Source organism: Bos indicus, chromosome 6, assembly GCF_029378745.1.
Source record: "Bos indicus isolate NIAB-ARS_2022 breed Sahiwal x Tharparkar chromosome 6, NIAB-ARS_B.indTharparkar_mat_pri_1.0, whole genome shotgun sequence".
Taxonomy (NCBI): Eukaryota; Metazoa; Chordata; class Mammalia; order Artiodactyla; family Bovidae; genus Bos; species Bos indicus.
Window position 1 is genome coordinate 113655191 of NC_091765.1, and position 11915 is coordinate 113667105.

General features: G+C 47.4%; 1 protein-coding gene across 1 annotated transcript; it reads left to right on the top strand.

Annotated features, from left to right (window-relative positions):
* The first annotated feature begins 2064 nt into the window (after window positions 1-2064).
* Window positions 2065-4283, top strand: LOC139183688 (MORF4 family-associated protein 1). Its single transcript, XM_070791851.1, has 3 exons — window positions 2065-2203; window positions 2323-2756; window positions 3256-4283. Exon 2 carries the CDS (start codon window positions 2360-2362, stop codon window positions 2741-2743), a length of 384 nt encoding a protein of 127 aa, XP_070647952.1. The 5' UTR covers window positions 2065-2203; window positions 2323-2359; the 3' UTR covers window positions 2744-2756; window positions 3256-4283.
* The last annotated feature ends 7632 nt before the right edge of the window (window positions 4284-11915 follow it).

Below are 11915 nucleotides of genomic sequence, written 5' to 3' on the forward strand. Positions count from 1 at the left end.
AGCATAGCCTTGACTAGATGGACCTTTGTTGACAAAGTAATGTCTCTGCTCTTGAATATGCTATCTAGGTTGGTCATAACTTTCCTTCCAAGGAGTAAGCATCTTTTAATTGCATGGCTGCATTCACCATCTGCAGTGATTTTAGAGCCCCCAAAAATAAAGTCTGACACTGTTTCCACTGTTTCATTTATTACCCATGAAGTGATGGAACCAGATGCCATGATCTTCGTTTTCTGAATGTTGAGCTTTAAGCCAACTTTTTCACTCTCCTCTTTCACCTTCATCAAGAGGCTTTTTAGTTCCTCTTCACTTTCTGCCACAAGGGTGGTGTTATCTGCATATCTGAGGTTATTGATATTTCTCCCAGCAATCTTGATTCCAGCTTGTGCTTCTTCCAGCCCAGCATTTCTCATGATGTACTCTGCATAGAAGTTAAATAAGCAGCGTGACAATATACAGCCTTGACGTACTCCTTTTCCTATTGGAACCAGTCTACTCCTTGGAAGGAAAGTTTGTGACCAACCTAGATAGCATATTCAAAAGCAGAGACATTACTTTGCCAACAAAGGTCCATCTATTCAAGGCTATGGTTTTCCCAGTGGTCATGTATGGATGTGAGAGTTGGACTGTGAAGAAGGCTGAGCGCCGAAGAATTGATGCTTTTGAACTATGGTGTTGGAGAAGACTCTTGAGAGTCCCTTGGACTGCAAGGAGATCCAACCAGTCCATTCTGACGGAGATCAGCCCTGGGATTTCTTTGGAAGGAATGATGCTAAAGCTGAAACTCCAATACTTTGGCCACCTCATGCAAAGAGTTGACTCATGGGAAGACTCTGATGCTGGGAGGGATTGGGGGCAGGAGGAGAAGGGGAGGACAGAGGATGAGATAGGTGGATGGCATCAATGACTCAATGGACGTGAGTCTGAGTGATCTCTGGGAGTTGGTGATGGACAGGGAGGCCTGGTGTGCTGTGATTCATGGGGTTGCAGAGTCGGACACGACTGAGCGACTGAACTGAGCTGTTGTCCCATGTCCAGTTCTAACTGTTGCTTCCTGACCTGCATGTAGGTTTCTCAAGAGGCAGGTCAGGTGGTCTGGTATTCCCATCTCTTTCAGAATTTTCCACAGTTTATTGTGATCCACACAAAGGCTTTGGCATAGTCAATAAAGCAGAAATAGATGTTTTTCTGGAACTCTCTTGCTTTTTTGATGATACAGCGGATGTTGGCTATCTTGGTCACTTCCAAATTTTAGCAATTATGAATAAAGGGGGCTTCCTGGTGGCTCAGACAGTAAAGAATCAGTCTGCAATGCAGGAGACCAGGTTTCAATCCCTGGGTCAGGAGGATCTCCTGGAGAAGGGAATGGCAACCCACTCCAGTATTCTTGCCTGGAGAATCCATGGACAGAGGAACCTGGCAGGCTACAGTCCCAAGTGAAAGTGAAGTCGCTCAGTCGTGTCCAACTCTTTGGACTGTTGTCTACCAAGCTCCTCTGTCCATAGGATTTTCCAGACAAGAATAATGGAGTGGGTTACCATTTCCTTCTCCAGGAGATCTTCCCAACCCAGGGATTGAACCTGGGTCTCCCGCATTGTAGGCAGACGCTTTACCGTCTGAGCCACCAGAGAGTACAGTCCAAAGGCGCGGGGGGGTTACAAAAGAGTTGGACACGACTTAGGGACTAAACAATAACAACCACACAGACAAATTCCTTCAGGAGACACACTTTGGACCCAGGCCCAAAGCCAGCGTAGCAGCCGGATGGAGGTTTGGGGATGAAAACGAAGCGAGACAAGAGGGAGTGTTGCCTGCCCCTGCGTGGGTTGCGGAGGCGAGCGCAGCATGATGGTAACGGTGAGGAGAACACGAGAGCCCACGTGCACACTGCATGGGTTAGCAGCGGCGGGCCGCCAGGGGTGAAGGGGGAGGGAGATAAGGGAGCTCGTGCGTGTGCGTCTGCGCGTGCGTGTGTTACAGAAGGACGCAGCCCGAAGGCGAAGGGGTAGAGAGAGCTTGGGTGTGCGCGCGTGCGGCCGCAGTAAAGCGGGTTGCGTCGCCCTCTACTGACGTGCGCGAGCCCGCAGCTAGTTCCACCAGCGGCGTGACCGTAAAGAGGCACGGCGGTGTCGTGAAAGGGGCCGCAACACGCAGGGCGCTGGTTGACGGCTGAGCCTCCATTTTGTCCTCCGCATCTCTGCTCGTAAGTCGCTCGTCTTCCGTAGCTTCTGTGAGGCGAAAAGTTTAAAAGGGGTGAAAGTTTTAAAGAATATTCTGGAAGTGTGTTGGTAAGCCCCGCGGGTCTCCATTTTCTCTCTGCAGCCGCCTCGCATCCTGTGGTTCGGGAAGAGCGGGGAAGATGCGGCCCTTGGACATCGTGGAGCTGGCGGAGCCGGAGGAGGTGGAGGTGCTGGAGCCCGAGGAGGACTTCGAGCAGTTCCTGCTGCCGGTCATCAACGAGATGCGCGAGGACATCGCAGCACTCTCCCGTGAGCACGGGCGGGCCTACCTGCGGAACCGAAGCAAGCTGTGGGAGATGGACAATATGCTCATCCAGATAAAGACGCAGGTGGAGGCCTCGGAGGAGAGCGCGCTCAACCATCTGCAGAATCCGGACGACGGAGCCGAGGGCCGGGGGACCAAACGGTGCGAGAAGGCGGAGGAGAAGGCCAAGGAGATCGCGAAGATGGCAGAGATGCTGGTGGAGCTGGTGCGGCGGATAGAGAAGAGCGAGTCGTCCTGAAGGAGGGTCGGCGGTAAGGCGGGGGGTGGGGGACAGCAGGGGGGTCCCAGCGGTTGCCCGACGGTTGGGTCGGCCTCGGGGACGTTTGTTTACAGGGGATGCCTGGCGGGTGGGAGTTGGGAGAAGAGAATAGAATTCTACTCAAGTTTTTACGTTAGGAGGTGTTAGGGCGTACAAAAATTGTTTACTCTTGAACTGGCAATTAGGGGGAAAGCCAGTTGGTTGGTTTTGACTTAGTAAGTGGTTGAAAGCTAAAATCACGCTCATTAGGATAACTACTAGGGTAATAAACAACAAAAATCACAGTATAGACCATTAAGCAGACGGGGATAGAAATAACAGAATTAACAGAGAAGGCCATTATTGGACGGTCCCAGATTTTGCTTGAAGGAGTCAAATGGCCTCCGGAAGAGATGGTTTCCTGCGAGGCTGAATTTGTAATGTTATTGAGTTGTTTTTTTCCCACTCCGGATTAACCTGTTAATGATGAGTTTCTCCCACTTTCACTTTAGATTTACAGCCAATGGATTCTGGTCAACTGATGGAGATTGGCTGACACCCTGGAGAAGCTGAAACCAGAGAGCCTTTTGTTTTCTCTTTCTTTCCCGCCCCCTCCCCACCCCCCACCTTTCTGTCTATACTCTGTTCTCACTTACACTACGTTTCTGCTATGGTCTGTGGTTAATGACCTCAATTTCAGTTTTGACTGTTAAATGTTTTTGTTTGGAGAGGTAACTTTAATTTGGAAAATGCACTCACAAGAGTTAGGGCCTAGATTGTAAGCTCTTACAGCAGCCACATTTGTTCCTGGGCTTTTCTAAACTTGTTCCTAAGTTTTGAGGTGCTTTGCTCTTTCTTGTGTGACCTGATAGCTCCCTGGAACTTTGGGTCTGTGTGTGACAGATGAGACTCAGAGTTGGGGTTCTCTGGCTCTGAAGGTCCTGAAGGAACTACATTATTTCTGGAAGATGACTCCATGCAACGATCGCTAAAGAAGCTGAAGAAGGGACCAGACTTCAACTGGGAATGTGACTGGAGCTGATCTGGCTGGGACTGATGAACCAGAAGAAGGGCTGGAGGATGATATTATGTTTGGGGACTTTGATTTCTGTGTGAGACCAAAGGAGGAGAAATGTATTTTGTTCAAAGTTTTAAGTTTTATGCGGCACACTGATGTAACCTGTCTGGTCAGCTCGTTTGGAAAAGGTAACTCAGCTTTATGTGACACGGAACCTAAAATAGGACGCAAGCTAGGTCTCCGTATTCTGTGTAATGGTTGTGATACCCTGATACATTTCAGGGGGTTCTGGACATGAAAGCGATATTTGCAAAGGCCCTTAAGGGTCTGGGGAAGAAAAGCAATGGCTATTTTGGACCCTAAACTGGACAGGGACTAGGTATCTTCAAGATTTGTAAATTGTCTAGCTGTAAGTTCATTTCAGTAGCAGACCTGACAAGCATTTGAGGTCAAAACCCTACCGTGTGTTTAAAAACAATTTACCATGTTAATAAAAGTATTCATTTGCTTGGAAAGACAAAAGACCTGAAAGATTATTGACTACGAAGTTTTGTTTCTTTAAGAATGAAATTTAATGTTATCATTGCTTACGGTTTTTGAGGCTCTCAGTAAGCCTGGCTCATAAGGAAGGTTCGTTGCTGTGTGTGACTGAAAAAAGTGCAGTTGTCACTCTAGAGGGTGGAAGGGGTGGTTCTAGGACCCCCACCTTCCCACAGGTCCAAATCCAGGGCTACTCAAGGTCCTTGTTAGATGACAGCACAGTCAGCCTTCCAACCCTCAGTACCCACGATTCTGCATCCTGCAGAACTTAGCTGCACTTCAGTCTTCACCTTAAAGTCTAATTCGTGGGGAATCCAATTGATGGCAAGTAAGAAACAAGAGTAAACCAACTGTCACAGCCAGATACGGTACCTTAGAGCACTGAGGGAAGGAAGGTGAGGAAAGCACTTCAGAGCAAGTAACTGGTGAACTTGGCCTTGAAGGATGGGTGCAGCGTAGGAGGAGGAGAGAATGAGAACATCCCACACGCAGGGAATAGCATGAGAAAAAGCCAGAGTTCCAGGAATGGGGAAGAGTGGGCATGATGAAAAAAGAACCAGGAAAAAGTCACCAAAAAATCTGCATTTGGTACATTTGCCAAAACAAGGACATTAATGCTGTACAGTACTACTAACTAGACTATACTTTATTCTAATTTGACTGGTTTCCCACTAACACTTTTTTCTGTCAGGATATCACATTGCATTTGGTGATTTATTTTTAAAAGAAGTAATATAAATGGCCCAAAATTCAAAAGAAAAGTGACCCTCTCCTTAGCGTCCCAGTTCCCCTCGAAGATGACCATTCACTAGCGTCTTTTATCGGTCAGTTCAGTTCAGTTCACTCACTCAGTCGTGTCTGACTCTTTGCAACCCGATGGACAGCAGCATGCCAGGCTTCCCTGTCCATCACCAACCCGCAGAGCTTGCTCAAACTCATGTCCATTGAGTCGGTGATGCCATCCAACCATCTCGTCCTCTGTCGGCCCCTTCTCCTTCAGTGCCTTCTTTCCCAGCATCAGGGTCTTGTGTAGCCTTCCAAATGTGTATGTCTGAACATACACATATATAGCTCTCTCCAACCTTTTTATTTTGCATAAATAGGAACACACTGATCTATGACTGTCCTTTGACTTTTTTTTCCACCTAAAACTATAGTTTGGCAGTTAACCCTAGCCAAACGTCCAGGCCTGCATTCTTTTTTAAAAGACTGAATTTTGTTCACTGAACTATGAAGTCAGAGGTGGTTTCTTACATACCCAGAAGTTTGAGACTTGTCCTAGATTATTTTCACTCCTTAATTCGTCTTTCTTATGATTTCACTAACAGTGCAGCCGATAAGTCCCAATTTCTCCATTTGCTGAAATCAGTCTTGGCTTGCTAGCAGCTGGAGCAATTCAATCTTGCTTTTTCTGGGCAAAGAATGGTAAGAAGCCAATCTGACAGGTAGTCTGATAGGGCTGTATAATGTTAGATTGAGTCTAACTAGGGTTGCCAGAATTTTTACCATGGATCCATATGTCCCTGCTGGGGCCCAGGCTGTTCAGAGGTAGGTCATGGACAGCTGTGCACAAAGCCTTGTTGGGGTCCTTGGACAGGTTCCTGCTAGCAGAGGCCCACTGGAGCTGGAATCTATCTTTGCTCAGATGTGACAAGTGACCTTTTTTTATCAAAGTGCTATTACAGGAAGAAGCATGAGGGCTGTGGGAGCATGGGGTCTGGAGAGGCATTCAGGAGGAGATAAACATGGTATTTCGTAACAGAACATCTGATGAAAGGTGCAGAATGTTCAAAATCTGCTGGTCCTACTTGATCACAATCAGGCTGGGGAGATCAAAAATTCGTGCTACAAAGGTTTTGACATCTGGTTTCATCAGCTGAGATGGCCCCAGGGAGAAAAGAAAATTCTAGTGGACACTACAGAAGTACTGGCAGTAGCCAAGGACACTTTCAACTCTGAGGCAGGGTGTGTGGCAGCATGAGTGAAAGTCTGACTCCAGGTGAAGGGAGGTGAGTCAAGTGTTTCTAACCTTGCCAAAGATAAAAGCTCGGGATCCAGGGGCTGGAGGGCAGGAGACCCGGCTCCCAGTCAGCCCACTGCCGCTTTCTGTGATCTTGGGCAAGTATTGGCTTGTCTCTGAGGTTTCCAGCCCTGGGTTTCTTTTTGTTGTTCAGTTGCTCAGTCATGTCCAACTCTGCAACTCCGTGGACAGCAGCACTCCAAGCTCCCCTGTCCTCCACTATCTCCCAGAGTTTGTTCAGATTCATGTTCATTGAGTCAATGATGCTATCTCATCCTCTGCTGCCCTCTTCTCCTTTTACCCTCACCCTTTCCCAACAGCAGGGTCTTTTCCAGTGAATCGGCTCTTCGCATCAGGTGGACAAAGTATTGGAGTTTCAGCTTCAGCATCAGTCCTTCCTATAAGTATTCAGGGTTGATTTCCTTTAGGATTGACTGTTTTGATCTTGTTGTCCAAGGGACTCTCAAGAGTCTTCTCTAGCACCACAATTAGAAAACATCAGTTCTTTGGCATAAAGCTCATCTGAGGTAAAAATGCCATAGAAGTCCTGAGTACTGTTGAAATAAATTCCAGTTCTTCACCTTGCATGCATCTGACCCCCGGCAGTTATGGTTGTGTTGTGTGTGTGTGTGTGTGTGTGTGTGTGTGTGTGAGTTGTGAGGGAAACATCCAAGCCAAATTCTCCAACATGAGACCATCCAGAGCTCTTTCTTCTGGCTCAGGGACACAACTTTCCAGATGGTGGTTGACTGTCAGCCTGTGTTCCTTGCCGGCCAGCGATGAACATGTCGCACAAACAAGGAAAAACTTTGCTTGTTTTAAGCCACTGAGATTTGGAAATTGTTAGGATGACACAGTCTAGACTGAGATGACTGATACTTTCATTCCTTTCCTTTCCTGTGTTTTGATGAAAGCCTTGTCCTTCTCTCTGAGGCCTGTATGTTCACTTATCCTCACATCTCCCTCTAGCTCAGGGCATTGTCCAAAAAAAAAAACATTATCTTTCTCTTTCTTTCCTTTGTAGCTGTTTTCTCTCCTCTGCTCTCTAATGACACCAAGGAAAATCCATCCTCCCCATCCCAGGCAACAGATAAACATGAGTTTTAACCATCTTCCAGAAACAAGTAGGGATTTGTTATCTGCTTAATGCTGTGTCCAGAAAAACCTAAGTCCAAACAGGGATTGCTTCTGCTGCTGCTGGAAGTAAGCCCCACCCCTGATCCTTTCTCCCTTTCTCTGTAGTTCTTTTCTCCTGATTTATATTCCCATTCCTTCTTTCTTCAAGCTGTCTGTGACTCATAAAATCCTCCATTCTGTTATTCCCAGACTCATCCATATTCTTTGACTCTTCAAACAAAGTTTCTTTACCACGTGTAACAGCTGAGACTGGACTCCCCCCACCCCACCAAGCCTTGGGCTTTCCTGCTGCCCCACTGGTGATGGTTCCAACACCCAATCAATCAAGGGCTGCATTTTTCAACAGAGAGGAGTGAAGGGCAAAAAAAGAAAAGGGGAGTAAGAGGTTGGGGTTATGACAAGGGTGTTATTTCAACCATGACCATGCCCACTAAGTGGATGAGCAGGGGAGAAAGCTGTTCAAGTGAGCTGAGGGCCTGGTGAAGTTTAAAAAGGGTGCCAATGGGGACTTCCTTGGTGGTCCAGTGGTTAAGAACCTGCCTTGCAATGCAGGGGACATGGGTTTGATCTCTGGTCGGGGAACTAAAATCCCAAATGCCGGCTCACCGCAACTACTGAGTCCTTGCACCACAACGAAAGATCCTGCACGAGGCAACCAAGATCCCAAGTGTCCCAACTGAGACCCAAGGCAGTCAAATAAATAAGGTAAACGGTTCTAGCGACTATAGTGGAAATGGTGGGAAGGATGGGGTTGAGATCAGAAAAGAGGACTGAGCAGGTACTAAGCAGGTTTGGGGGCAGTAACAAGCCTTAAGTCACACTTAGGAGTGAGTGACAGAAGCAAGCCCTGTTTGGACTTAGATTTTTCTGGCCACAGATAACAAATCCCCACTTGTTTTTGGAAGACGGTGAAAATATGTTTATCTGCTGCCTGGAAGGGGGAGGATGGATTTGCCTTGGGGTCATTAGAGGGCAGAGGAGAGCAAACAGCTACCAAGGAAAGAAAAAGATTTTTTTTTTTTTTTTTGGACAATGCCCTGAGCTAGTGGGAACTGCTCATTGGATACGAAGAGACTGAGGACCTGGGGCCCCAGGTGTGGGATGGTGACCGTATGAGCATGGAACTCAGCTAGGATGATGGTGGCCGGCAGGGTGTGGGGTGGGGAAGAGGCCCAGGGGCCAGGTGGGAAACCTGCAGTGGGTGGGGCATCCATGCAGTGGGGGAGGGGCTTGGAGGATGACAAAGGAAGAGGACTGTCAGATGAGCAGCAAGCACTCCAAAGGCATGTCTATCCATTAGACACGGGGAAGACAGCAGCAGTGTAGCCACAGCCGGGGGAGGAGCACGCACGAGGAACACAGGGAACTGAGCAGCTTTCCCTCCACGGGCCTGAGTACAGAGTTGGCACAATTCTCCGTGGACAGTCCAGCCAGGGGCAAGATGGGGGTGGGTGAGCCAGGCACGTGAAGCTGTGGCTCAGGAGAGGGTTTGGGGGAGGAGAGCTTTATGGGAAACTTGGCAGAAGAATAGCACCCGAGGCTGACATCTACTTGCATCACCCACAGGAGAAACAGGGGTGACAGGCAGTCCCGAACCCCGTCTCCTCGGGGAGGAGGGTATCCCTTTGGTGTGAACACTATTGTTGTTTAGTCACGAAGTCATGCCCCAACTCTTTGGGACCCCATGGACTGTAGCCTGCCAGGCTCCTCTGTCCATGGGATTTCCCAGGCAAGAATACCGGCATGGGTTGGTGTGGGAAGTGGGAGGGAGGTTCAAGAGGGAGGGATCATATGTATACCTGTGGCCGATTCATGTTGATGTATGGCAGAAACCAACACATTATGGTAAAGCAGAAAGTAAAAGTGTTAGTCGTTCAGTTATGTCTGACTCTTTGTGACCTCATGGACTGTATCCAGGTTCCTCTGTCCGTGGAATTCTCCAGGCAGGAATACTGGAGTGGGTATCCATTCCCTTCTCCAGGGGATCTTTCCAACACAGGGATGGAACCCCAGTCTCCTGTACTGCAGGCAGATTCCTTACCATCTGAGCCACCTTGGAAGCCCCAATTATTCTCCAATTTAAAATAAATAAAATGTTTTTAAAGTTAAAAAAAAATAATGGAATGGGTTGCCATTTCCTCCTCCAGGGAATCTTCCCAGCCCAGGGATCAAACTTGAGTCTCCTGCTTGGCAGGTGGACTCTTCGCCACTGAGCCACCGGGGAAGCCCCATGAACAGTATGGTGGAGCCAAAGAAGCTGTGGCTGAAGGTTGTCACCCAACTGTGCTTCCTGAATAGCGTCCTTGAAGGAGATCTAGGAGGCCACCACTGCTGTCCTTTGGGGTGGACAGTGGCGAGGATCTCTGCACCCCAACCTGAAACGGCTGTAAGATGGCTCCAGAAGTTGTCTTCCAGATGAGATGAGACCGAGGCCCCAAGATTGTTTTCACGTGTCTCCTTTAAAGGTGCTTCCCCAGATGGTGAATGCCTGCCAAGCAACAGAGACCAAAGGATTACTGTCACCGTCCTATCAAGGCCACCGCTTCACACAGACATCATGGGGCTGAAAGAGTCGGGAGGGATGTCACAGAGACCACTGAACAAAACCCAAGCATCTTCGTGAGATTTTTGTCTGTGATTACCTTCCCATTAGAACTGACCTGACCAGAAGTAAACAGGAAGCATACTTGGGTATTGAAGACATGACATCACCAAAGAAATTCCAGACCAGGTGTGCTAAACCTTGGAGGAACTCCTGAGTCTGGCACTTGCAGCAGCAAGAAGCAGGCTTCCAAAGCTACATTACCCCCAAAAGGGTGCACTCCCCCAGGGTGTATTTGATCTGTGGCCGGAGAAGGCGAAAGACAAGGAAGAGCCTCCCTGCATAGGTCCTCTTACACAGCAAAGCAGGAGGCGCTTGATGGCTGAGCTGGGGCTTTGCCCTCCGCCTGTGGACTCTGGTGGCTGTGTGCTGAACGTTCTTCCCTTTTCTGAATGGAACTTGTAATCAGTGGTCTTTTACCAACTCCGAGGCAGCAGGTTTCCCCCAAAGAGAATGATCCGAGAGACACGGAGAAAGCACAGGTAAAAATTCCAGTCTTTTATTTTTTTGTAACAGCACCTCAGGAACTCCTAGGATCTTAGTGCCCCAACCAGGGATGGAACCCAAGGAGATCAAACCAGTCCACCCTAAAAGAAATCAACCCTGAATATTCATTGGAAGGACTGATGCTGAAGCTGAAACTCCAATACTTTGTCCACCTGATGCGAAGACCCGATTCATTGGAAAAGACTCTGATGATGGGAAAGATTGAAGGCAGGAGGAGAAGGGGGCGACGGAGGATGATATGTTTGGATGGCATCATCGGCTCAATGGACATGAGTATGAGTAAACTCCGGGAGATGGTGCAGGATAGGGAAGCCTGGCGTGCTGCAGTCCAAGGGGTCACAAAGAATCAAACAGGTCTTAGAGACAGAACAATAACAACACCTGAGCAGTCAGAGCACAGAGTCTAACCCATAGATTGCCGGAAATTCCCCAAAAGCTGCAGTCTTTTGACAACTTGATATCACAAGTGAAATATACCATCGGTTCTGCTTGGCCTCGTCAGCAACAGGCCAGAACCACATTCCAAGGAAAGGGGGATCAAGTTTCACCTCTGGGGAATTCCCATGTGGTCCAGTGGTTAGGACTCAGTGCTTCCATTACTGTGGGCCGGGGTTCAATCCCTGGTCAGGGAATTAAGATAACACAAGCTGCATGGCATGGCCAGAAAAAGAAACGTTCCACCACTCAACAAGGGAAATAGCAAGAATTTGTGGACACATTAAAACCACCACAGCCATTATCATTACAATCCGATGAAATGTTTTTAAGACATCATAGATTTGAAAGAGTCTAAAGATAAATTATCAGAATTAGTAGTAGAGTTTAGTACTTAGCAAGTAGCAAGTTTTCACGTTTTCTAGAAAAAAAATCAATACCTAAAAGTAAGTAGTGTTTCTATTCACCAGGAACAAAGAAAAAATATACTTTCTTTTCTTTTTTTCACTCTTTTTTGGCCACATTTTTGGCTTGTGGGATCTTGAATGCAGGCCCTCAGCAGTGAAAAGTGTGGAGCCATAACTACTGGACAGCCAGGGAATTCCCCAAAGAAATATATTTTCTGAAAGGTATTGTTTGTAAAAAAAATAAAATAAAAACCCAAAAAACACTTTTTAAAATTTTTTATTCGTGTATAATTGATTTATAATACTGTGTCAGCTTCAGATGTACAGCAAAGTGATTCAGTTATATATAACTTTTTCAGATTATTTTCCATTATAAGTATTAAAAATAGTTCTTTGTACTATACAGTATTATCCTTATTGTTTATATATTGTATATGTAGGGGTGTGTATCTGTTAGTCCCACACTCCTAATTTGTCCCTCCCCTCTCCCCACATTTTCCCTTTGG